Here is a 25,406-nt window from a genome sequence, read left to right as displayed (position 1 = left end):
TCCATCCCTTCATTTAGGCACTTCCTTCTCTGAGGCTGACCACCAAGGTCCCACTATCAAAGTACTGAAGTCCAGCAATCAAAAGCCCTCTTTGGCTTCACCTAATTCACATGCCCAGTTAAAACTAAACACCTCATCCTAACTTGGGGTTTCCCCCTTTACCTTATAAACTGTCATTGCTCTATAGGCCAGGTCTGTCTTCTCTCTATCCAGAGGCGGTCCTTTGTCGGCCCCCACCCGCTCCCTTGTCCTTTCTCTCCTGTCTTGGTCTCTGGGATGGAGGCAGGGATGAGCTCTGATGGAGGCACACCTAAAGGGACCAGTATTGGCACAGGACACCCAAGGGCAAGTTCTTACCACAAAGGAGATTTATTTGTCCCAGAGGGACAAAAGGCAGGGAATAAGTATTTTCTTGGCTATTTTGAAATTTACTCTTTACAAATAAGAAGCGTTTTTGCCCTCAACCTTTCTCAGGCACTGTTCACTCTCTTTTTTACTTAGGATCTCTCACTGGAACCTGGGGTTTGACGGTTAGGCTGTGTCACCTGGCTAGTTAGCAAGCCCCAGGGATGCACCTGTGCCCACCTCCCTGCACTCGGGCTACAGCTTCGCTACCCCACTCCTGGCTTCTCATGTGGGCACTCGGGATCAAATTCAGACCCTCACAACTTCCATCTCCCAACTCACTGTTTTGAGATGTTAATAGTGCCAAGCCCTAGTACAGAGCATTTAAATACATTATTTACTACATAGTTATATTATTATATCCAATCTGTTATGTAATTATGAGTTGATGTAGTAATGCTTATTATAGAAAAATAAAAAGTATATTAGTATAGAGAACATTTCTAAGAACTGGAAAACCTAGTTTAGAATATGCACTGTCACTCTGACTGCAAAACTCTTAACTCTTCTAGGCTTCATTTTCTCAAATGAAAGTAATATATGTATGAAGATTTCATGATAAAACATATCCATTTGTATGCTAACCTAAAAAATTAAAAAGAGGGTACCAGTAGCGAAGAGTACTGACTGCTCTTCCAGAGGACCTGAGTTTGATTCTCAGCACCCACACAGCAGCTCACAACCATCTATGACTCCATTCCCAAGGGATATGACACCCTCTTCTAACTTTTGTGGGTATTGCACACATGTGGTACACAGGCATACATGGACACAAGACACCTATACATGTAACATGAAATTAAATACATCTCAAAGCATTTGTTTGTTTTTAAGACAGGGTTGTGTATCCCTGGCTGTCCTGGACTAGCTTTGCAGACCAGGCTGGCCTTGAACTCACAGCGATCCACCTGCCTCTGCCTCCTGAGTGCTGGGATTAAAGGCATGTGCCACTGTGCCCAGCTTCAAAAATACTTAACTAGATGCATTACCATTGGGAAAACTGGGCAAGAAAAGGATGCTATGAGGGTTAATGCTGATCCTTGGCTGGATTATGAGGCTTTTCTAGCTACGGCTAAATGTGTGTGTGAGAGCACATGTGACACAATCAGATCATACAGTTCTGTTCTAATGCATGCATTAACTCTGGGAAGGTGCTGAAAAGAAAGAAGTGGGGCCTAGTTGGAGGGAGGAGGGCTCTGGGAAGGAGCATATTCTTAAGGCATGGTTTAGCCTGTTCACTTCCCACATTGTCCCTTTCTGTTCCTGTTTGCAAATAGGTGAAGAGTCTCTTCTCTTATGTTCCAACCACAATGTTCTGCCTTATCCCAGGTCCACAATCAATAAACCAAGCCCTATAAATGGTATTTCTCAAACAGTAAGGCAAAACAAGTAATTCCTTCCCTTACATTGCTTTCTCATGTATTTTGGTCATAGTAGTGAGAAAGCTAAACAAAATATTTACAGATGAGAAAAAGCCTAAGACCAGGGCGCCGCTCTAGTTCCTCTGAATTAAGTAAAGGGACAAAAGGCCAGACAGAGTTCATAGTACTCTAACAGGAGAATGTTCACTTGCAAACACTGATAGTCATCACAGTTATGGCCAGTTCTATCACATGACTCATTCACTGAATAGCACATGTATTAAACAAGTATTAAAAAATATCCATGTACACAGGACAGCTTAATAATGCACTTGCCTGTCTGGAGAGGAAACAGATCTGTGAGTCAGCCATCAAACTACACTGCGGTTACTACAAGGGCTGTGATGCAGCACAAAAGGAGCACAGAGACATCCGAAGATGCCACTAAGTTGACTCTGACATTCTGTTAACATTTTTAAGAGCATCACTGTGTAAGAGTCACTGAGCACTATGAGGTGTGAGTGTGCTCATGTGTTTATATACCCCAGGAACAGGAGCTACAGATGGAGGGGAAGTGCTCCATTCAGTGTTACACAGCTAGTAACTTAGTCTAGAACTTAAAACCAGGTCATCTAGCCAGAATTGGCCTCTCTTGGGTCATTTATAAAACAGGTAGGTGGCGTGATGGTTCATCTTGTCTGTTAATGTCTTGGCTGTAGAGTTACCACAGAAACAAACCTTGGGGAATGTGGGAAGACATCGCCCGCCAATGCAGTCCAGACTGAACAAACAGGAGGGCCTAAGACGAGTACCAGCATTCATCTCTTTCTACTTCCTGACTGCAAATGCAGTGTGACCTCAAGCTCCTGCTGTTATGCCATCCTTGCCATGATGAACAATACTCTCAAACTGTCAGCCCAAACCAATGCTCCTTTCCTCAAGTCCTTCATTAAATATAGTATCACAACAATAGAAAAGGGACAAGCAGAGGGACTCTTGGTCTCTTCTTACACATGTGTTCAGGCTACCGGACATCTTGCTCAGGTGGGCAGTCCTCTGTGGATCCCTCTTTTCATTAAACAACCGAATGTGTTTAGCAAACCCATGTCAGCTTCCTACTAGTAAGAGTGAGGATTAAGAATACTAGAGGAGAGACAGAGGTAATTTTCATTCTTCACCAAAAGTAGTGAATAAGCTAACACTCCTACTAAGCTTATGGAGGAGGCGTCATAAAAGCCAACGGTACCTTCAGTCCTTCCAGCTCATTCTCCAGCTGTTTAGAATAATGCTCGCTCTGCTCTCGGAGCTTTCTGTCCTTTGATGCTTCAGCAATTAGAGCTTCAGTGTGAACTTCCAGCTTTAAAATAAAAGGAAAAGTGCAGATTTCATGGTTAGTTTTTCAGAGGACCTCTCTACAAGGTATTTATAGCTAAATGGTGGGAGTCACACTAGTTAATAATACCAAGCTACAAAATAAGTTTTATCAAAACTTAAAGAATGGGATGCACATTACTTCACTAGTCTACGTGCAGTTTAAAGCACTATTCCACAGGTGCTATGGAATTTGCCTGGCTACTGACCTCTTTCTTGGCTCTTTCTGCTCTGCGCAGCTCTTGCCTTAAGCTCTCAGCTTTTTGCATCACCAGGTCCACCTCTTCTTCCTTATCTCGGACATGGCGAGCAAGTTTCTGTTTTTGGGTGTGCAATTCTGTTAGTCGCTCATTGATCTCCATGAACTCTTGCATGGCCAGTTTCCTCTGACAGTGTGCGTCTTTCAGCTCTTTGGATTGATTTTTTAATCGCTCACTAGCCTGGACTAGTTCCTACAGTTTTATAAAAAGAATATATGTTACTAAATCTGCAACCTAGAGACCAAACCTGGCCATCAAAATAGCTATTATTAAGTCATGAAGAGCCAAAATAATTCACCTCAGGACAATACTGAAGGAAACAGATGCCTGCTAAGGACATAAAGGGAACAGAATGATGCCTTGTTTACTTTCTCAAACTGCTTTTTAAAGATTATTTTTATTTATGTGTATGGGTATTTTGCCTGCATGCATATCTGTGTACCACTTGTGTGTCACACCTGATGCCTGCTGAGTCCAGAAGAGGGCATCAGATCTATAGAACTGGGGTAACAGACAGTTGTTAGCTCCCATGTGGGTGCTGGGAGCAGACCCAGAGTCCTCTGCAAGAGCAGCCAGTGCTCTTAACCAGTGAGCCCTCTCCAGTCCCACCTCTCAAATTCTCACAATCACATGGCAAGTGCAGAGAGGCAGCTGAAGGAGCAGAATGTAGAAATATAAACTATGGTGCTCAAAATAATTTGTAAAATTTAATAAATATTTGGGAGATATTTTAAAAATTAAATTGAATAACTGCAAATAATAAGTAAACAGTTGCATTTTTCTTAATGAGAAGAATAAGCCCTAGATCAGTAACACAGAAAAACTCCCTCCATCTTAGTACTTGTTTCGAGGTGCCTTGCAGACTCTGGTCAGTGTAGCTCCCTGACTCCCAACAGAAAGAAGTGTGCATCACCTTTAGAGGAAAGAGCTTCCAAGGATACTTGGCTTATCCACACATTAACCAAAAATAAACACAAGCCCATATCCACAGATATCCAAAGAACCAAAAACCAAAACCACTATAAAGAATCAAAGGCAATGATAGACAACAAAAAATAAACACCAAGCGTATCTGGACATCATTAGGTATTGGCTTAAGATTGATATGTATGAGGCATATGAAGAAATAAAAGGAGTCATCATAAAATTGGGAAAGGAGAAAAGACTAATACAAACTATCACAGAGGTGTATAAAAGAATCTGTAAGACATGTAGACACAAAAGAAATATGCATCAAAATTAAAAGCACACACACACTTATATAATATAGGAATTTTTGTATTTATGAAGCAAGAAAAGGAAACTCAAACCTAAATCCAGAAATGTGTAAAAATGAAGCTGGGCAGCACTATAAAATTAAAGTTAAAATCTCCAAAGACATTTGGACTGAAGAGATGGCTCAGCAGCAGTTAAGAGCACTGGGTGGTTATCTAGAGGTTTGACCTCCACACTCATGTAAGGCAGTTCACAATCATTTGTACCTCCAATTCTAGGAGAAATTGTGCCCTCTTCTAGCTTCCTTGGGAACTGGGCATGCAAATAATGCCAGCAAAACACTCACACATGTAAAAATTAAAAATAAATAAAAGAGGGCAAACTTGTACAACCACTTTGGAAATCAACCAGGCACTTTCTCGGAAAATTGGGACTAGCTCTACCTCAAGACCCAGCTATACCACTATTACCCAAAAGTAACATCTTTTGGGTATACCACTGTTGCTCAACTATGTTTATAACGCTCTTGTTCATAATAGCTAAAATCTGGAAACAATCTAGATGCTCCTCAACTAAAAAATGGATAAAGAAACTTGGTACATTTATACAATGGAATAGTACTTGGCTATTAAAAACAAGGAAATCATGAAATTTGCAGGCAAACGGATGGAACGAGAAAAGATCATTCTGAGTGAGGTAACCAGACCCAGAAAGACACACATGGCATGTATTCATTTATAGGTGGATTTTAGCCATATAGTACAGGATAAACAGACTACAACGCACAGACCCAAAGAAGATAAGTAACATGGAGGATCCAAGGGAGGGTGCTTAAACCTTACTCGGAAGGGGAAATAGAATAGACAGAGGTAGTTGTTGAAGAGAGAGAACAAAGTAGGAGAGGAAACACAGAGAGATACGAGGGGGGAAATCAGACCTGGGGAGAGTGGGGTGGGGAATGGGGAGAGGACAGAAAGCCTGTAGAGAAAAGAAAAACGGGCGGGGCATCTCTGTCAGGGTACGCTGAAGGGGGGGGGGACACACATGAGAGGGACGCTAGCAGAGACTCCTAGTAGCAGGGCCATGGAGACTGAGAGGACATCTTCTAACTAAATAAGTCTCCTAATAGAGGGAGAACTCCAACCCACCCACAAAATTCACCCTGCATACAAGAAATGCAGAGATAAAGACAGAGGAGATATAGCAGAGATTGAGGGATGGTCCAATCAATGCCTGGCCCAACCCAAGATGCACTCCTTGAGAGAGAACCAAGCCTTGACAGTATTAATTAATGACCAATAAATACTCTGCTGTTTTCAAACAGTAGTCAAACAGAGTTGTCCTCCGAGAGGTCCCATGCAGCAGCGCCTCAAAACAGATGCTGAGATTCTTAGCCAAACATTGGGCAATGAGTACAGAGCCTTGTGGAAAGTTGGGGGAAGGGTGCATGGAAAAGGACCTGGAGGTGACAGGAGCTTCACAAGAAGACCAACAGAATCAACTAACCAGGGTCCAGAGGGGCCTGCTGAGACTGAAGCACCAACCAAGGGCCTTGCATGGACTGGACCTAGGGCCCTTATAAAGATGCAGCAGATGGGCAGCTCAGGATCCACCTCCTAGTAAGGGGGTGGGGGCTCTCTCTAACATGGACTCTCTTGCCAGCATTTCAATTATTTTCCCCTGGCAGGGCTGCCTTGCCAGGCCACAGGGGAAGACGACACAGTCCTGGTATGACTTGATGAGCTGGGGTGGGTGGGAAGGGGAACTCCCCTCTTCTGAGGAATAGGAGAGGGGGATGGGAGAGAGAGAGGGAGGGTGGGACTGGGAAGTGATTAAGTACGACCAGGAAGTAAAGAGAAGTTAATTAATTAATTAATTTGGGAGACCAGAGATGGCTCAATTGGGAAAGGCACTGAGTTTGATCCCTGGGTCAACAGAGAGAACTAACTTCTGCAAATGTTAATCTGATCTCTACACTCAAGCCACAGCATATGCACACATGTGCACATACAAATGTTAATCTGATCTCTACACTCAAGCCACAGCATATGCACACATGTGCACATATAAATATACACATGTGCATACATGCATATATACACAAATGTAATACATTTTTTAAAAAGAAAATTGGAGTGGGAGTAAATCACTTATATTCTGCTCTCAGAAAAACAAAAAATAGATAATCAATTTCAGAAGAGGCAAGTAGTAACAGAAAGAGTGGGGAAACTTGCAAAGAGACAAGAAAATAATACTGCATACTTAGAAAGTATAGTGAAAACTGGCAGAGTTTAACACTATCAGATCTACACTGAAGAAAACTGTATAGCTTTACTTCAGATAAAGGAAAATGTCTTTAGAATAACAACGGAACACAAGGGAAATAGGGCTAAGAATCTAGGACGCATGGATGTGAAGAAATGTGCATATGATCATATTATGTTAAATGCCTGATGTGTAGTTACTAATAAATAAATATACATACTAAATATCTGTGGAGACTGCACATAAATTGGGAAAGAAGTAACAGAATGAAAGGCCCTTAAGAATTTCAGTGACTAGTTAATACATTTAGGTTTTGTTAATATGTATAGTAAAATTCAAATGCAAATACCCAAAGACCAGAACTAGTAGAGAGTAAAACATAAACAAGAAAATAAGAATAAGAACTGACTGAGCAAAACAAAAAGAATTCTGGAAACTGGTTTCATAGCAACATACATGTACTTTACACTGATGAACTATGCCTCAAAATGGTTAAGAGAGGAAATACTATGCTACATACATTTATTTTAGCATAATTACATTTTGCTAAAATAAAGACACAAAAGAAACACAGAATGACAAATATGAAGCAAAAATAATGTAGCAGGAACATATCCATATCGATTAGTAATGAAGATAAATAAAAAGGGCCAAAGTCACCAGGTAAAGGTAGTTTGTTACACCAGATAAACAAAATTTAGACCCTAGAAGAAAAAGCATTGTTAGGAATAGGGAATATTCCTAAATAATCACAGTACTCAATAGAATAGGAAGCCAAACCATGCTAATATTTAGTAAATTCTATAAGGAAGTCTTAAAGTACATTAAAAAGAAACTGCCCAGACTATAGAAGATTAGAAAATCAATCACCATGACAAGAATTTCAATTTCCTAATCATTAATTATCAACAACCTGAAATACGGCCCACACCTGTCAACTCAGCACCGAGGAGGGTTAGAGGCAGTGTTTGGTCAGCCATGTTTAGGCACTGAGCAGAAGGCCACCCTGGGCTACATGTGTGGTCAGCCTGGTGTAGGCACTGAGTAGAAGGCCATCCTGGGCTACATGTGTGGTTAGTCTGGTTTAGGCACTGAGTAGAAGGCCATCCTGGGCTACATGTGTGGTTAGTCTGGTTTAGGCACTGAGTAGAAGGCCATCCTGGGCTACATGTGTGGTTAGTCTGGTTTAGGCACTGAGTAGAAGGCCATCCTGGGCTACATGTGTAGTCAGCCATGTTTAAGCACTGAGCAGAGGGCCATCCTGGGCTACACATGTGGTCAGCCTGGTGTAGGCACTGAGTAGAAGGCCATCCTGGGCTACATGTGTGGTTAGTCTGGTTTAGGCACTGAGTAGAAGGCCATCCTGGGCTACATGTGTAGTCCAGCCATGTTTAAGCACTGAGCAGAGGGCCATCCTGGGCTACACATGTGGTCAGCCTGGTTTAGGCACTGAGTAGAAGGCCACCCTGGGCTACATGTGTGGTCAGCCTGGTGTAGGCACTGAGCAGAAGGCCATCCTGGGCTACACGATGGGACCTTATATTCCCTTCCCCTAAAAGGTTTTGAAAAGTTCTAATAACCTTTATATGTATAGAAGTTTGCCCCTTTTTGGAAATATATATTCTTTTCAATAATATATACTAAATATTGTTAAAATAACACTAGGGTCTAAGCATGAAGCAAAGCTCAGTAGATTTCAAACAGATGCACAGGTGACATGCTTCAAGGCACTGCAATGGACTCATAAATCAATGAGAAACTGCTACAATTACAGTGAAAACTTTACAACATACTCATAAGAAAATCATTTGTCAATGATAAAAATCACAAATACAAAAAAACATTTAAAACTAAAAACTTTAAAATTAAAAAGTAACAACTGTTTCATATATAATAGAATTTGTGCTGTAGCAAAGCTATATGGGAAGCATACAGGCCAAACTAGAAAGGGTCACATAAGAAAGAGAGAGCCTTTCTAGTAAGAATGAAGCATATCGTTTCACTCATTCTGAGACCAGCATGACCTTATATTAAACATAATCATGAAAAGTAAAAGTGTAGGCCAATTTAATTCACATATAAAAACCATTTTATAAGCAAATACTTACAGTGATGTATAAAAGTCCTGGATATGAGCTTTTGAGTTAGGCTCTATACAAAAATGCTATCTCTGCCGCTTCCTATCTCTGCTGACTCTGAGCAAGCTAACATCTCAGTATTCAGTCTTAGTCAAACAAGAACAATAAAATAATACAGAACTCATGGATTGCTGTGAAGATGAAATATATTATATATATAAACATATATGGATGACACTTAAAACATTGCTATTAAGCAATCTATCATATTTTCATTAGAAAATAATACATGGGTAATTTAGACTCAGAAATGTGTTTCATATTAGAAAAACTGTTAATGTAATTTACAATACATGTTTAAGCAGAAACAATCATATAAATACACAGGAATGAACACTGCATAAACTCATATTCATTCTTAATAGTAAACATTGAGTAGCAGAATAAAAATAGAAAGTGATTACATGAACATATTAGAAAATGCATTACTAGGACATGCACAGCAAGCATTAGTGGTGAAATGTTACAGGTGTTTTAAAAATCATCAGCAGGTAGATACCTGTTGTTTCTAGTTCTATTTAGCATTATACTGAGGTCCCAGCTAACACAGTAAGCTTACAAAAGATGGAAACCATAAACACCCCAAATTAGAAATAAAGTTGTTATTTTCAGAACATTTTGGAAGAAATCTAAAATATATCCTGTTAGTAAGAGTTCATCAGTGTTGGACCAGAGCTGCTAACAAAAGCCAGTGAGAAAGCATAACATTTAAAGATATTTAAAATATGAAATAATAGAATAACCAACTTAAGGAAAGACAACTTTTTCATGAAAGTGTAAATTAATTAATTCCCTCCCTCCCTCCCTCCCTCACGTAAGTTACTGAGACAAGGACTCAGGGTTCCCAGGCTATTGTTTCTGATGTGCTGCCTACATCCCCTTCTGCTGGGGTCCTAAGAATCAGCACACCTGTTTATGCAGTGCTGGGGATTGGACGAAATGCTCTATACATGCCAGGCAAGCATTCTACCAACTGGGCCATAATGCAAAATTTAAATAACTTTAAAGATATCACATTGGTGGTTTAAAAGACTTTGGCACTGGACAAAAAGAGCTTTCAAGTTGCAGAATTAGTCCACCTGAACAGATGTCACTGAAACTTGAGGCCATTCCCAAATGTGAGCCATAAAGAGTAATTCATAACAAATTTCGATAGTGAGAAAATTCCATTTACTTTAAGGTGAGGCTGCACATGCTCTGGACTATGTGAAGCTCGTTGTCTGGGGCTTAACTGAGGCCTAGACTAGTTAAGTTTTATTCCAAAGCACAGAGAAGAGGTAAAGATATTTCTCTTCAGACTCCCCATGAGACTCAGGGGAAAAAAGGAGTAAGAGAACAGTATTGCCTTTTTCTTGTATATTAATACCTGGATAGACATTTGGAGGCTACTCTGCTTTAATACATCCTACTCACTAACTAAATCCAATCAGTTCTCAGGAGATAGAAACTCATGTAGAGAGGAACCATGTGGTTGTTAGCTACTAAGTACAAATAATAATCTGCTGTGCTCTTGTTTATGTGCATATTCAAAATAATAACAAACATGCATGCACTTTGATATAATGCAAAACAATTGATTCTTTTATAATTGATCAATGATGAAACATAATTTCAATCAAAATCCCATTACAGTTTTCAAGGGATAGAGACTTATGTAAAGAGAAAATTTGCTATATGACAGAGGTATCACTGCACAACTGGAGAATGAACAAATATTCTGTACACAAGTAACTGGTCAGCCATATTGGAGAAAGGAAAATTGAATCCTTTAACATTGTTAGGCTGCTAGTTAGGTATCAGCAAGTTTGGAGTTTGACAGAAACAAACCCCTCCCTCATAACAAGCAGGGGGACACTTGATCGCTGGTCCAAAAAAACAAAAAACAAAAAACAAAAAAAAACCCTGAGTCATATTTCTGTTCCTGGTTGGATGGATGCGAATTCAGAATTTATGAGGTTTATTGTCTGGCTGAAGGCCTTTTCAAAAAGAACAAGCATATATTATCATCCTCTTCCATAAGAGCCAATCCAGACAACAGAACATCCTTCAGAAAAAGCTGTCAAAAGACTTCAGAAATAGTATAAAGCCTACCTAAGTGAAGGCAGACACAATGGCCTCTATTCACTGTCAAAGCAAATGGTCTATGAAGGCCCCTTTGGCCACGCCCCTCACCCCTTTGGCCACGTCCCTCACCCCTTGAAGGTATTATACGTTGTGCTACAATAAATTCCATTGATCTTCTACCCTGTGCTGTGTGTCTCTGCCTCACAAGAACTCTTTCCACAGTGATCACAAGGACCAGGGACCAAAAGGAACATGAGTAAAGCCCAGTAACAACATGTAAGCAAAAGTGAGTTTCTAGTGTTTGGAAGCATAACTACCAAAGACCAGACTTTAAAAAGTAAGGCTAAAATGTAGGAGGTTTAAAAAAGAAGTCAAACCTCTGATTTCTTAATGCACTAACTTAAATACACTGACAAATGTATATTACACTTACAAGCTCTGGTTAGTCAAGGAGAGCAAATAGAAAAGCCACTGACAGGTGTCTTTAACCTGCACATTTAATGAAAGACACTGGAAATTTTCAAGAATTCTAATAAATAAAAAAAGATAAACAGAAGAAAAACCTGTAAAATTTTAATATTATTTTGTAAAATAACAACAACAAAAACAATGAATAGACATGTGGCTAGAGATATTTAGCCATGAAAGAAGTTAGATAAAGCAAGTTAGACTAGAAGGAAACATTGGGTTAGAACAAAGTCTCAATATAGACAAGACTGACTAAAGGAAATAAATGCAGCATATGAAACAGCATGGAACACAGAAACTTCTGTACTGCATGGAAAAAATATAAAAACTGGAATACTGGAAAACATTTTGACATTATTATAAAAACAAAATATTTTCTAAGCTAATTAAAAATCAGCAGAGGACCTAAGTGGACAGTGCTCCAAAGACAATACAGAGAAAGCCAACAACTATATAAGTTATTCAAGATAAACTAAATACTACAGAAAGGGAAAATCAAACCAGAGTTAGATGTCATTTACAGCTGTCAGAATGCTTAGTATAAAAAAGACAAAAGCAAACAAGCATTAGTTAGAACTCAAAGAAAATGAATTTTTTCCCTTCTGCCTGTAAGCCATTACCCAAGTAACATCTTATTATTTAATATACCTTACTGGTAAATCTATTTCTTTTCAACACTAAAAATGTCTTTTCAAAATATACTTTCAGGATTTTTAGCATTAAAATGTACTAAAATTTGTCAAAAAACTTGTTCCTATAAAGTCAAGTTATCACAGTTTTATGCTTATTATGTTAATTAAATTTGACTGTGTATAATACCAATAAATACAAACTCATAAACCACTAACATTGCTACACTATTATTAAAGGAAAAAGAGTTGCTGTCATAAGTGCCAAGTGTTATTATATGACCCTTAGTTGAAATGGATCTATATAAAACAAAACTTAAAACCGCATTAAATGAAAAGCAAAAATGTTCTCATCTGATTCAATTTAATCTGTAATAGCTCCCTTATCAGCATAAAGTTACTTTATTCTTAACTCCATTTACTTACTGGTAATAAGACTCATAACTTACCCACAGAAGGACGTCATTCTATATTAATCAGTGTTTTGTATATCAAACCACTGGCTATGACTTATAGTGTGCCAGAAACTGCATAGCTGCTGTAAGTCCCAACATTTTGTTGTTGCAGTGAAATCCACAGTACTTACCAACATGTGGTTCAAGTCTTTTCCCTACTGCCTAAATGTTATTTTCTCTACTGCGCTGTTATATAATCTTATTATGAATAGATCTTGCTGCTATGCCTAGTAGTGCTTAAATCTTACATAAAATTCTTATGAAAATTATTTTAGCTTTTTTTCCCATGCTGCTTTGGAAAAGAAAGTGACATTTAAAGAATAAGTAAATCACAGAGGGGATTTTAAACTATAACCTATTAGTGTTCATACCAGCAAGTTATAATGAAAATATATAACGAACAGATATGTGTCAAAGATACATGACCGCATTATAAATTAGAAAATACAAATTAAGACAAAATATCATTTAAGACCTAAAATCTATATTTAAAATTTTATAGATACGCTATTTGTTTTTCTTGTCTTTTTTAGTAACATTCCTTTCTTTTTAAAAATATTTTATTAATTTATTCATATTACATCTCAATTGTTAGCCCATCCCTTGTATCCTCCCATTCCTCCCTCCCTCCCGCTTTCCCCCTACTCCCCTCTCCTATGTCTGTGACTGAGGGGGACCTTCTCCCCTGTATATGCTCATAGGATATCAAGTCTCTTCTTGGTAGGCTGCTATCCTTCCTCTGAGTGCCACCAGGCCTCCTCATCCAGGGGATGTGGTCAAAAATGGGGCACCAGAGTTCATGTGAAAGTCAGTCCCCAGTCTCCACTCAATGGTGGAGAATGTCCTGTCCATCCACTAGATCTGGGTAGGGGTTCGAAGTTTACTTCCCGTATTGTCCTTAGCTGGTGTCATAGTTTGAGCAGGACCCCTAGGCCCAGATCCACCCATCATAATGTTCTTCTTGTATGTTTCTAGGACCCTCTGGATCCTTCTATTTCCCTATTCTCCCATGCTCCTCTCACCTAAAGTCCCAATAGGAGTAACATTCTTTTCTAAGTCAAGACTTTTAGCTTCCCAAATGAAAACTGATTTTCAACTTTAAAGACTCAAGAAATTGAGTTCTCTTACTACTAGCTAATGAAGAACGTCACACACCCAAATAATTATTTAAAATGTAGGGGATGGTTAAAAGAACATACTATTCTTGGGGAGGACCCACACTCATGTCCCAGCACCCATATTAGCCAACTTATGATCACTTATAATTCCAGGACCAGGGGTCGAATGCCTGTGGCTTCAACAGGCACATATGCTTCAGCACACATATTGTCCCTTACACATATATACATAGTTGAAAATAAAATCAATCTTAAAAGGATTTAAACCATTTTAAGCTAACATTTTTTGTTAGCATGCAAATTTCATTTTAAATTTTATAGAAAAATATATATTGTCATTTATTAGGAAAGTTTCCTCTAATTATAAAAGATGAAACATGTAGAAACAGCTTTAAGGATCCACTCATATGCCAGGTGTGGTGGTGCATGCCTTTAATCCCAGCACTCGGGAGGCAGAGAGGCAGGTGGAACCTGTGAGTTCGAGGTCAGCCTGGTCTACAAAGCAAGTCCAGGACAGCCAAGGCTACACAGAGAAACCCTGTCTTGAAAAACCAAACAAGAACAAACCCCCCCACCCCCTCCAAAGGGTCCATTCATATATGCTTACCTTATTTAACTCTTCTCTTTCCTGCTGCAAAGTTTTGATTTGTTTTTCAAAAGCCTTGATTTGCCTAAAAGCATCATCTAGATCTCGTCTCACAGAATTAGCTTCTTCAAGTTGTTGTTCCAAATGATTTACTTCTAAAAAACAAACACACCCCAAAAAACCCTTTAATCAGACATTCAATCTAAACAAGTAAAAAGCTGAACCCTGATATGCATAACAAGTAATAGCGGTATTCATCCAGAAATACCAGTTAATTTTTATTTTCCCCATCTTTTGGATTAAAGTATTGGTAGTTCACTTCATTCAGGAAAATTTATATAAGACAGAGTTAAAATATTCTGAGTAAATTGACAAACACTACATAATTGGAAAATTATTTCCAAATAACAGGATTTTTTCTAAAATCAAAGTTATTATAACCAAATTATTTTAAACTAATAGATAAAGCCTATAATTTATTAAATTCAAGATATACATTTCCTTTGCATAAATTATATACAGTATTTCAACATTGTCTATTCCAATATTTTTTCAAGATTTATTTATTTATTATGTATACAGACCCTGCTTGCCTACATGACAGAAAAGGGCATTAGATCCCATTATAGATGGTTGCGAGCCACCATGTGGTTGCTGGGAATTGAACTCAGGACCTCTGGATGAGCAGTCAGTGCTCTTAACCTCTGAGCCATCTCTCCAGCCCCCAATGTGGTGACTCTTTAATACAGTTCCTCATGTTGTGGGGAGCCCCAACCATAAAATTATTTTCATTGCTATCTCATATCTGTAGTTTTGCTACTGTTATGAGTCATAAAATAAATACTTTTGGAGATAGAGGTTTGTCAAAAAAGTCACAACCCATAGGTTGAGAACCATTACACTAAGGCCTTCATCTCACCAAACTGCTGCACACAAATACCTGACTCTGTCAACCAAATAAATAAAAAGCCCAATTATTAAGTTACAGCTGAAACTGGTGAGACACTGGGAAAAATGCTTTAATCATTAATTGGAATAAGAGAGTAATTTAAAATTTAAAATGCATTAGACTTCCTGAGATAGAAAAATTAAAACATAAACTTAGATTATTCTCAGTCCTCAAACTACCATTCAGTTCAGTGAGGGGGTAAGACTGGGTTCAAATACTGTGGGAAAGGAGTAGTAACAAGCCACTGTACAGCAAGTCGTTGGTTTGACCAGAACTATCTAAACACTCACAAGATGAAAACAAAGAAAACTTTACAAATAGACTCAGGAATAGGGAGTAAAGCAAGGGCACTACACTGATAACCAGCCAAGAGCCGGCACAGCATGCAGTTGTAATCCCAGCACTTAGGAATCTGAGGCAGGAAGATGCTTAGTTTGAATTTTGTCTGGACTACATGGTTTAAGTTTAGGTCTGCTTGATACTCTGCATAAAGATGGTTATAAATACGAACTTCTACACACACACACACACACAGAGAGAGAGAGAGAGAGAGAGAGAGAGAGAGAGAGAGAGAGAGAGAGAGAGATATGTAACGTAACTAAAGCAATCAGTCTCTGTAATTATTTGGAGATAAAAACATGAATCTATAAAACGATGTTTTAAAGAATAGAGTGCAATGGAGAATACAGAACTAATGCAACAATGTAAGGAACAAAGTAGCACCATTACATTAAAAAGAAATTAGAAACAAGTGTTCATGGCTAAGGAGTGAATGATTCCCTGTGTAGAAGGCAGTGAAGTAGCCAAATGAAACTGAGAAACATTAAAACAACCTCAAAAAGCTCCAAAGAGGATTGGTTTTTCCAAAGTGCAGAATGCAAGAAAAGGAAAAGAAGCCATGTTCAAATACATAATATAAATTTACTGCATACACAGATGATATGATAGTGTACATAAGTGACCCTCAAAATTCCACCAGAGAACTCCTACAGCTGATAAACACCTTCAGCAAATTGGCTGGATACAAAATTAACTCAAAAAAAGTCTGTAGCCTTCCTATACACAAATGACAAGCTTGCAGAGGAAGAAATTAGGAAAACCACACCCTTCACATTAGCCACAAGCAATATAAAATATTTAGGAGTTACTCTAACCAAGGAAGTGAAGGACTTGTTTGAAAAAAAGTTCAAAACTCTGAAGAAAGAGAATGAAGAAGACATGAGAAGATGGAATGATCTTCCTTGCTCATGGATCAGGAGAATTAACATAGTAAAAATGGCCATCCTACCAAAAGCAATCTACAGATTCAATGCAATCACTATCAAAATACCTACACAATCTTTTAAAGACATTGAAAGATCAATTCTCAACTTCATATGGAAAAACAAAAACCCAGAATAGCTAAAACAATCCTGTACAATAAAAGATCCTCTGGAGGAATCTCTGTACTTAATCTCAAGCTGTACTATAGAGCAACAGTAATTAAAACAGCATGGTACTGGCACAGCAATAGGCTGGTTGATGAATGGGATTGAATTGGAAACCCATAAATGAATCCACACACATATGGTAACTTGATTTTTGACAAAGAAGCCAAACCTATTCAATGGAAAAAAAGATAGTATCTTCAACATATGGTGCTGATCTAACTGGATGTCTACATGTAGAAAAATGCAATTAGATCCATATTTATCACCATGCACAAAACTAAAATCTAGATGGATTAAAGACCTCAACATAAAACCAGAGATACTAAACCAGTTAGAAGAAAAAGTGGGGAAGAGCCTGGAACACACTAGCATAGGAGACAACTTCCTGAACAGAACACCAACAGCCCAGGCCTTGAAGTCAACAATTAATAAATGGGACCTCATGAGTCTGAGAAGCTTCTGTAAGGCAGGAGACACTGACAAGAGAACAAAGCGACAGCCTACAGACTGGGAAAAGATCTTCACCAACCCTACATCTGACAAAGGTCTAATATCCAAAATATATAAAGAACTCAAGAAATTAAACACCACCAAACCAAATAACCCAATTGAGAAATGGGGCTTGGAACTAAACAGAGAATTCTCAACAGAGGAATATCAAATGGCTGAGAAACACGTAAAGAAATGCTCAACTTCCTTAGTCATCAGGGAAATGCAAATCAAAACAACTCTGAGATTCCATCTTACACCCATCAGAATGGCTAAGATCAAAAATTCAAGTGACACCACATGCTGGCGAGGATGTGGAGAGAGAGGAACATTTCTTCATTGCTGGTGGGAATGCAAACTAGTACAGCCACTTTGGAAATCTATCTGGTGCTATCTCAGAAAACTGGGAATAGGGCTTCCGCAAGACCCAGCTATTCCACTTCTTGGAATATACCCAGAAGATGCTCCAGCACACAACAAGAAAATTTGCTCAACCATGTTCATAGCAGCCTTATTCATAATAGCCAGAACATGGAAACAGTCTAAGTGTCCCTCAGTAGAAGAATGGATAAAGAAACTGTGGTACATTTACATTATGGAATACTACTCAGCTATTAAAAACAAGGAATTCCCGAAATTTGTGGACAAATGGATTGAACTAGAAATGATCATAATGAGTGAGTTAACCCAGAAGCAGAAAGAGTCAAATGGTATATACTCACTTATATCTGCATACTAGCCCAAGGGGCATGTCCCATGAAAGTCTTCACTAACCAGGAAACTGAGACAGAGGGGAGGACATCCTATTGGGACTCTAGATGAGAGAAGCATGGGAGAATGGCAAAGTTGAAGGATCCAGAGGATCCTAGAAATCTACAAGAAGAACATTATGATAGGCAGATTTGGGCCCAAGGGTTCCGCTCAAACTATGGCAACAGCCAAGGACAATACAGGCCGTAAACTTCAAACCCCTACCCAGATCTACCCAATGGACTGGACATTCTCCACAGTTGAGTGAAGAGTGGGGTCTGACTTTCACATGTACTCTGGTGCCTCATATTTGACCAAGTCCCTTGAATGGGGAGACCTGGTGGCAGTCAGAGGAAGGATAGCAGGCTACCAAAAAGAGACTTGATACCCTATGAGCATATACAGGGGGAAGAAGTCCCCCTCAGTCACAGTCATAGGGGAGGGGAGTAAGGGGAAAATGGGAGGGAGGGAGGAATGGGACGATACAAAGGAGGGAATAACCACTGAGATGTAATATGAATAAATCAATACAATTTTTAAAAATTTACTGCATACACTATAATTTACTTTATATACTAGAAAGCTAGTGTATATGCAATTATAATACAAACCATGATTGATAAACTAAATGAGTAAAGAAGAGTATGTGCATCTATGAAAAGTCAAAGATTTAAATAAGTAGAAAATTATACCATGTTCATGGATTGAGAGACGTAGTATTTTTTTGTGTGTGGAGCACTTCATGTTTTTTTAAACACATTTTTATTGAAAAATAAAATCATTCATAATACATCTCATTTGCTATCCCATCCCATGCATCCTCCCATTCCTCCCTCCCTCCCGCTTTCACCCCATTCCCCTTCCCTATGACTGTGACTGAAGGGGACCTCCTTCCCCTGAATATGATGCTAGGGTATCAAGTCTCTTCTTGGTAGTCCGCTATCCTTCCTTCGAGTGCCATTGGGTCTCCCCAACAAGGGGACATGGCCAAATATGGGGCACCAGAGATCGTGTGAAAGTCAGTCCCCAGTCTCCACTTAACTGTGGAGAATGTTCTGTCCCTTGGCTAGATCTGGGTAGGGGTTTGATGATGACTCCATGTTTTGTCCTTGGTTGGTGCCTTAGATCGAGCAGAACCCCTGGGCCCAGATCCACCCATCATAGTGTTCTTCTTGTAGGTTTCTAGGACCCTCTGGATCCACCTACTTCCCTATCTCCTATATTTTTCTCACCTAGAGTCTCAATAGGATGTCCTCTCCTCTGTCCCACTTCCTGGTAAGTGAAGACTTTCATGGGACCTGCCCCTTGGGCTAGTGTCCAGTTATAAGTGAATATATACCATTTGACTCTCTCTGCTTCTGGGTTAGCTCACTCATTATGATCATTTCTAGTTCAATTCATTTGTCCACAAATTTTGGAAATTCCTTGTTTTTAATAGCTGAATAGTATTCCATAGTGTAAATGTACCACAGTTTCTTTATCCATTCTTGTACTGAGGGATACTTAGGCTGTTTCCATGTTCTGGCTATTATCAATAAGGCTGCTATGAACATGGTTGAGCAAATTTTCTTGTTGTGTGCTGGAGCATCTTCTGGGTATATTCCAAGAAGTGGAATAGCTGGGTCTTGAGACCCAGTTTTCTGAGATAGCGCCAGACAGATTTCCAAAGTGGCTGCACTAGTCTGCATTCCCACCAGCAATGAAGGAGTGTTCCTCTTTCTCTACATCCTCGCCAGCATGTGCTGTCACTTGAATTTTTGATCTTAGCCATTCTGATGCATGTAAGATGGAATCTCAGTCATTTTGATTTGCATTTCTCTGATGACTAAAGATGTTGAGCATTTATTTTTATTTTTTATTAATTTATTCATATTACATCTCAATTGTTAGCCCTTCCCTTGGATCCTCCTATTCCTCCCTCCCTCCCACTTCCCCTCTTCTCCCCTCCCCTATGTCTGTGATTGAGGGAGACCTCCTCCCCCTATATATGCTCTTAGAGTATCAGGTCTCTTCTTGGTAACTTGCTATCCTTCCTCTGAGTGCCGCCAGGCCTCCCCATCCAGGGGACGTGGTCAGAAAAGGGGGCACCAGAGTTCGTGTGAGAGTCAGATCTCACTCTCCACTCCACGGTGGAGAATATCCTGTTCATCAGCTAGGTCTTGGTAGGGGTTCAAAGTTTACTGCCTATATTCTCCTTGGTTGGTGCCTTAGTTTGAGGAGGACCCCAGGACCCAGATCCGCCTGTCATAAAGTTCTTTTTGTAGGTTTCCAGGACCCTGTGGGTCCTACTATTTCCCCTTTCTTCCCTGCTACTCATTGAGCATTTCTTTATGTGTGTCTCAGCCATTTGCTATCCCTCTGTTGAGAATTCTCTGTTTAATTCTGAGCCCTATTTCTCAATTGGATTATTTTGTTTGGTGGTATTTAATTTCTTGAGTTCTTTATAAAGTTTGGATATTAGAACTTTGCCAGATGCAGGGTTGGTGAAGATCTTTTCCCAGTCTGTAGGCTCTTGCTTTGTTCTCTTGACAGTGTCTCCTGCCTTACAGAAGCTTCTCAGCTTCATGAGGCTCCATTTATTAATTGTTGACCTTAAGGCCTGGGCTGTTGGTGTTCTGCTCAGGAAGTTGAGATGCAGTATTATTAGGATATCAATTATCAAGTCAAGCGTGGTGGGACAGAATTCAGAAGCCTGAGACAGAATGATGGTTATCCTTTCTCATAAAAGCATAAGGTATCACTGATCCTCATGTTGATTAGAGCCACGCTTGAAATCCCACACACTGAGCATATTGCCTAGTAGTTTTATTTCTAGGTATTAACTGAAGAGAAATGAATACTTATATCCACACATCAAAGCCTCCATTAACTCCTCAGAGCACTGTTTCCCAGCCTTTCTAACGCTGCAGCCCTTTAATACAGTTCCTCACATCGTGATGACTCCCCCCACCACAAAATTATTTTCATTGCTACTTCATAACTGTAATTTTGCTGCTGTTATGAATCATGATATATCTGTGCTTTCTGATGGTATTAGGTGACCCCCTGTGAACGGGTCATCTGACCTCCAAAAGGGTCACAAATCACAGGTTGAGAACCACTGGTCTATTCTAAGATGACAGTAAATTCAGGCTATTTGGTTTTCATAGGAGATACTGGCCATTCATACTCCTTTATGAAGAAAGGGTCTGCTTTAAGACAATTACATGTATGTTACTATGAAACACTAACAACATACTAAACATTTGAAGATATAAGAAGTAAAACACTTGGGTAGTTTAATGCTTCGCTAGAAATATATCTACCAACTCCACAAAAATTGACATTTACTTATAAGCAAGATAAAAATTTTCTGATTTTTGGAGAGATGTAATTTGCATGGGTTTCCCTTTACTCATCCTGTAAGAATCTCTTTGCCTACTCATTTGGCCCATTTCCACATATTTAAGTTAATTATCCTTTGAAAAAATTTAGACACAGAATACACATCTACCTCAGTAAACAGCCAGTCTTTTAATATTTTCAGTGACTTAGCAAAACATGGGCAATAAAAGTTTTCATTCTATGAGGGAAGAAGATAATGAAGACACAGTATGTGGGAAGAACATATGAATTCCATTAGAGGGTTACTAAGGTGATCAAGGTGTTTTCAAAGTGGCAACCCGCATCCAGTAACTTGTATCCTTGTTCCAGGTTCACAATAGCACTTACCCAACACAGGTGAGTTTCTTTCATCATTTTTGGTTAAGTGAGCAGCCACCAGGGCTTGTTCTAGGTTAATCGAAATGAATATACAGGGTTTGGAGTGGATGCCCAATACCAGAGCAATAATGTGATTTTTAAAAGTATATTATACATAATAAAATTTCAATAAGAAAACAAAATACCCTTCATATTTCATACAAAAGTATTCAAAAAGGGTATAAACTTTCATTTTTGTTATCTTTAGACACTCAACAATAGTAGAAAACCAAGTTGGCTCAGCCTTCTAAGAATTCAGATGATAGTGAAAAAGAATCAGATACTACCAAAATCCTTTAAATCACTGATTTTATTCTAACTTTTCTGGAAATTAGAAGGAGAAAGTAACATGACGTCTGACATTAGTTGGTGTGTGTCTTGTACGCACAGGTCTGAAGAACATTAGAGTGAGGGTTTTGGCACTTTGCTCCTTCAGAGTCAAGCAGGTCTTGAGGAGGTTAACATTTTACCTCTACCTTTAATGTGAAAGTATTTCAAGTAGCTTGAGTCTGCGCAGTGAATGAGGTCCTTTCAATTTTACTTCCATACCTTCAGTGCCCAATATAGTTCCTAGGACTCAGCAAATAATTTATGTCTGAATAACAATGCAACTCCAAATAAGAAATGTCCATCCTGTCAAATTTCCCCTTTTTTTGCGTGGTGGAGAATGACTAGAAATGTAACTGGCACTGAAGAGTAAAGCCCTACGTGAAATGGCTGCTCTAATTGTCCACAAGTTTAATGAGATGCACAGAAACTGGGACTGCTCAAATGGATTCCTTAAACTAGTTGTGTGGTGTTTTATTTGTGAGTTAATTAGAATAAGGTAAATTTATTTACAATGTTTAAAAAAGCATGCATGGTAACATAGAGAATTTTGGTTCCTTTAAAACACATAGCAGGATTATAAGAATATGTTTTTGTTTTAATGCCAGGTGTGGGGATACAGGGCGCTTCACAACAGTTGACTTTGATTTGCTTTGGGCTCTAACAGAGGCGTGATTTTGCCAGCTGCGGATAGTTTCTGTGGCTGTGTGATGTTTAGAATTCTGAAGATTTTTCAGAGGGTAGATAAATGCTAGGGCACCATAGGTGGGTTGTTGGTTGGTTGGTTGGTTGGTTGCTGCTGGTGGTTGTTGGTTGCGGTTTTTTAAGTAGTCATGCACAAAGAAGAAATTAGATTCCTGATGGCCAAGATCAAACTTGCCTCAAGGAGCCTGATGCTCCTAATCAGCAGGAAGTAGTCTAATGATAAAGACCCAAAGTAGCAAATGCCAGCCACATGTTAACAGTGGAAATAATCAACTGTATAGCTGCTATGGGAAATAGCATAGGGATTCCTTTGAAAAAAATTAAACAACATACAACCCACAATTTCATTACAGGGTATATATCCAAAAGCAGCAAAAACAAGAATCTAAGCAGAAACTGTATCTGTGTTCATAACTGCATTATTATCCCATAGTCAAAGGGTAAAAGCAACCCACATGTCTAAGAACAGATGAAGGCAAAGGCAAAATCTATTACATGAATATAATGGAGCATCACTCTGCTTTTAGAAAGTAGAAGTTTCTAACACACCATACAACATGGATGATCTCTGACAACTCTACACTAAGTAAAACAAGCCAAACACAAAACAATGAACAGTGTGTGCTTCTACTGTATGAGGAATCTGAAAAAGTCAACTTTATGGAAGTAGAAAGTAGGGCTTAAGGAAGTAGAAAAATAGCAATTGTTTCATTTGGTTCCATTTTGAGATGATGAAAGAGATAGTGATGACAGCTGTACGAGATGTAAAAGTGGTTAATGATACTCAATGAAGTATTATAAACTGTTAAAATGGTAAATTGTGATCAATATATTTTACCATAATTTTTAAAAAGATGAGGAAAGAATGAGGGGATGAAGGGATAAAGGAAGGAAGGAAGGAAGGAAGGACAGGTATTGGAGAAATGGAATGAAAGAGAGTACATAAGCGACTATCATATATCCAACGTAAGAAACCCTGTAAGGTAAGACTACTTCCAAAGAAAAGGACTAACCCTTTCTTTTAACAGTATTTTTACTGATTTTGCTAATTTTATTTCACCATTGAGAAAGGACTTTTAAAGTATGAGTCAGGAGCAGCCTGACAAGTGTTGGACTTAGGAAGACAGTGGGAGCAAAGCAAAGGAAGGAAGTCAAGAAGAGCTGGGAGTAACAAGTTTCTCAAGATAGAGTGATGTTCTCCACACTATGTTGAGAATGGAAGTTTGTTGGGTTTGCCTGAAAAAACACAATGAAGACAGAAATCTTAGGAAATGTGTAGAGGTGGTGTTAAGTCATATTTCCCTTATTCACCAACAAATACTGGTTTGGGTTTTTAATGAGCGGTGTATAATCCTATAGGTACTTACAACACACTAGTGAATAAAATGGAGAACATCGATCAATTTAAAGCTCCTGTTTTCAAAAACCTTGTGCTCTGGTGGTGAGGTAGGGGAAGACAATGTACAGACACAAACATGTTAATAATGAATGTTAATAATGAAACATGGATGACTACAGGGTTACAAAAATGTTTCCAACAAAAGAACAAGCAAACACAGACAGATGGCAGAAAACAGACAGATGGCTGACAGGTAGACAAGTGAGAGAAGGGAAAAATAAAATAGACAGTTGGGGACTTGTAAATACAAAGGATAAGCATTAATGGGATCTAAAAATAATGTGATAAGGGTACAGTCAGGGCATAATAAAGGAAGTGATTACTAGAAGTGAAACTGAAGAGACAAACCCTTGGCAATGAAGGACTCTGATCAGCATTGAGAAATTCTTCCTTTATCCTGGTGGCAAGGAGAGTCACCTGAAGATGCTGCAGCACGCATATTAAAGCAGTAACATGAACACATCCCTAGCTGAAAGCTGACTCCAGTGACTTCTATTTTTGGAAGAAGATAATCTATATATTTCCATTAATAACAAATAAAAATCCTAGATTTCTATTTAAAAATGAATACATGATCAATGAATAAGTAAGTAAGACGACCATGAGATGAGGTGAGACAAGCTGGAACAATGAGACCCGAGGAATAAAAGTAGTGAGTGCCCAGGTTTTCTTTTCATGTATCCCAGAACTGGACCTTAAGGGGATGGCAACCCAGAAAAGCCAACAACGTAAGGGAACAAAGCACTCCCCAAACCCAAATCATGGTCTTCCTAGCCAAAGAACCAAAAAAGAGCCTCGTGATATTCTATCTATTAGTGAGGAAGGAGAAGAGAGCACTCTTAGGCAGAGTAAGAGAAAGGGGCCATGGGCAAAACTGCAAGCTTCTTTTATACATTTCAGTGAGAACAGCAGCTGGATTTAAAAGGAAGGTTAATGGTTAAGACCACAGAGTCTGGAGCACTAAGTAAAATGAGTTACAAGGTGTGCAGCCTGGTATGAGATAGCCAAGCAGATCTGATAAGAGATAATTGGGCTTGAAGAAGCAAGGTCAATGATGGCATGCCAGCTGCCTAACCTCCACAAGACCTTTGTGCTTTGGGGAAAACATGCTAAGCATTATTGTTTGCTACATATCCTTGCTTTAAACACATTGTATCTAAAGCAAATAACTTACAACAGAACAACTACTAAGAAAGAATGGCTTCTAACCTGTTTGGCCTATTTCAGACCATCTCACAGATAAAAAGCTAACCAAGAACACTCGAGCTGCTTTTTAGTTGC

General features: G+C 38.9%; 1 protein-coding gene across 15 annotated transcripts in view; it reads right to left on the bottom strand.

The window, feature by feature from the left end:
• Cdc42bpa (CDC42 binding protein kinase alpha) overlaps positions 1 to 25,406 on the bottom strand; it is a 208,192-nt gene that overhangs the window by 69,664 nt on the left and 113,122 nt on the right. For 12 of the 15 annotated variants that reach the window (XM_051147993.1, XM_051147999.1, XM_051147994.1 and 9 more), the window contains exons 12-14: positions 14,357 to 14,490; positions 3,347 to 3,589; positions 3,013 to 3,123 (exon numbers count right to left, since the gene is read on the bottom strand). In XM_051147993.1, coding sequence (XP_051003950.1) covers positions 3,013 to 3,123; positions 3,347 to 3,589; positions 14,357 to 14,490 — 488 coding nt within the window. The remainder of the gene's footprint in view (positions 1 to 3,012; positions 3,124 to 3,346; positions 3,590 to 14,356; positions 14,491 to 25,406) is intronic. The other 3 variants (XM_051148002.1, XM_051148005.1, XM_051148008.1) reach the window with 1 other exon arrangement.

Source organism: Acomys russatus, chromosome 6 (assembly GCF_903995435.1).
Source record: "Acomys russatus chromosome 6, mAcoRus1.1, whole genome shotgun sequence".
NCBI lineage: Eukaryota > Metazoa > Chordata > Mammalia > Rodentia > Muridae > Acomys > Acomys russatus.
The sequence above is the reverse complement of the archived record's forward strand: the minus strand, read 5'-3'. Positions and strand labels throughout refer to the sequence as shown.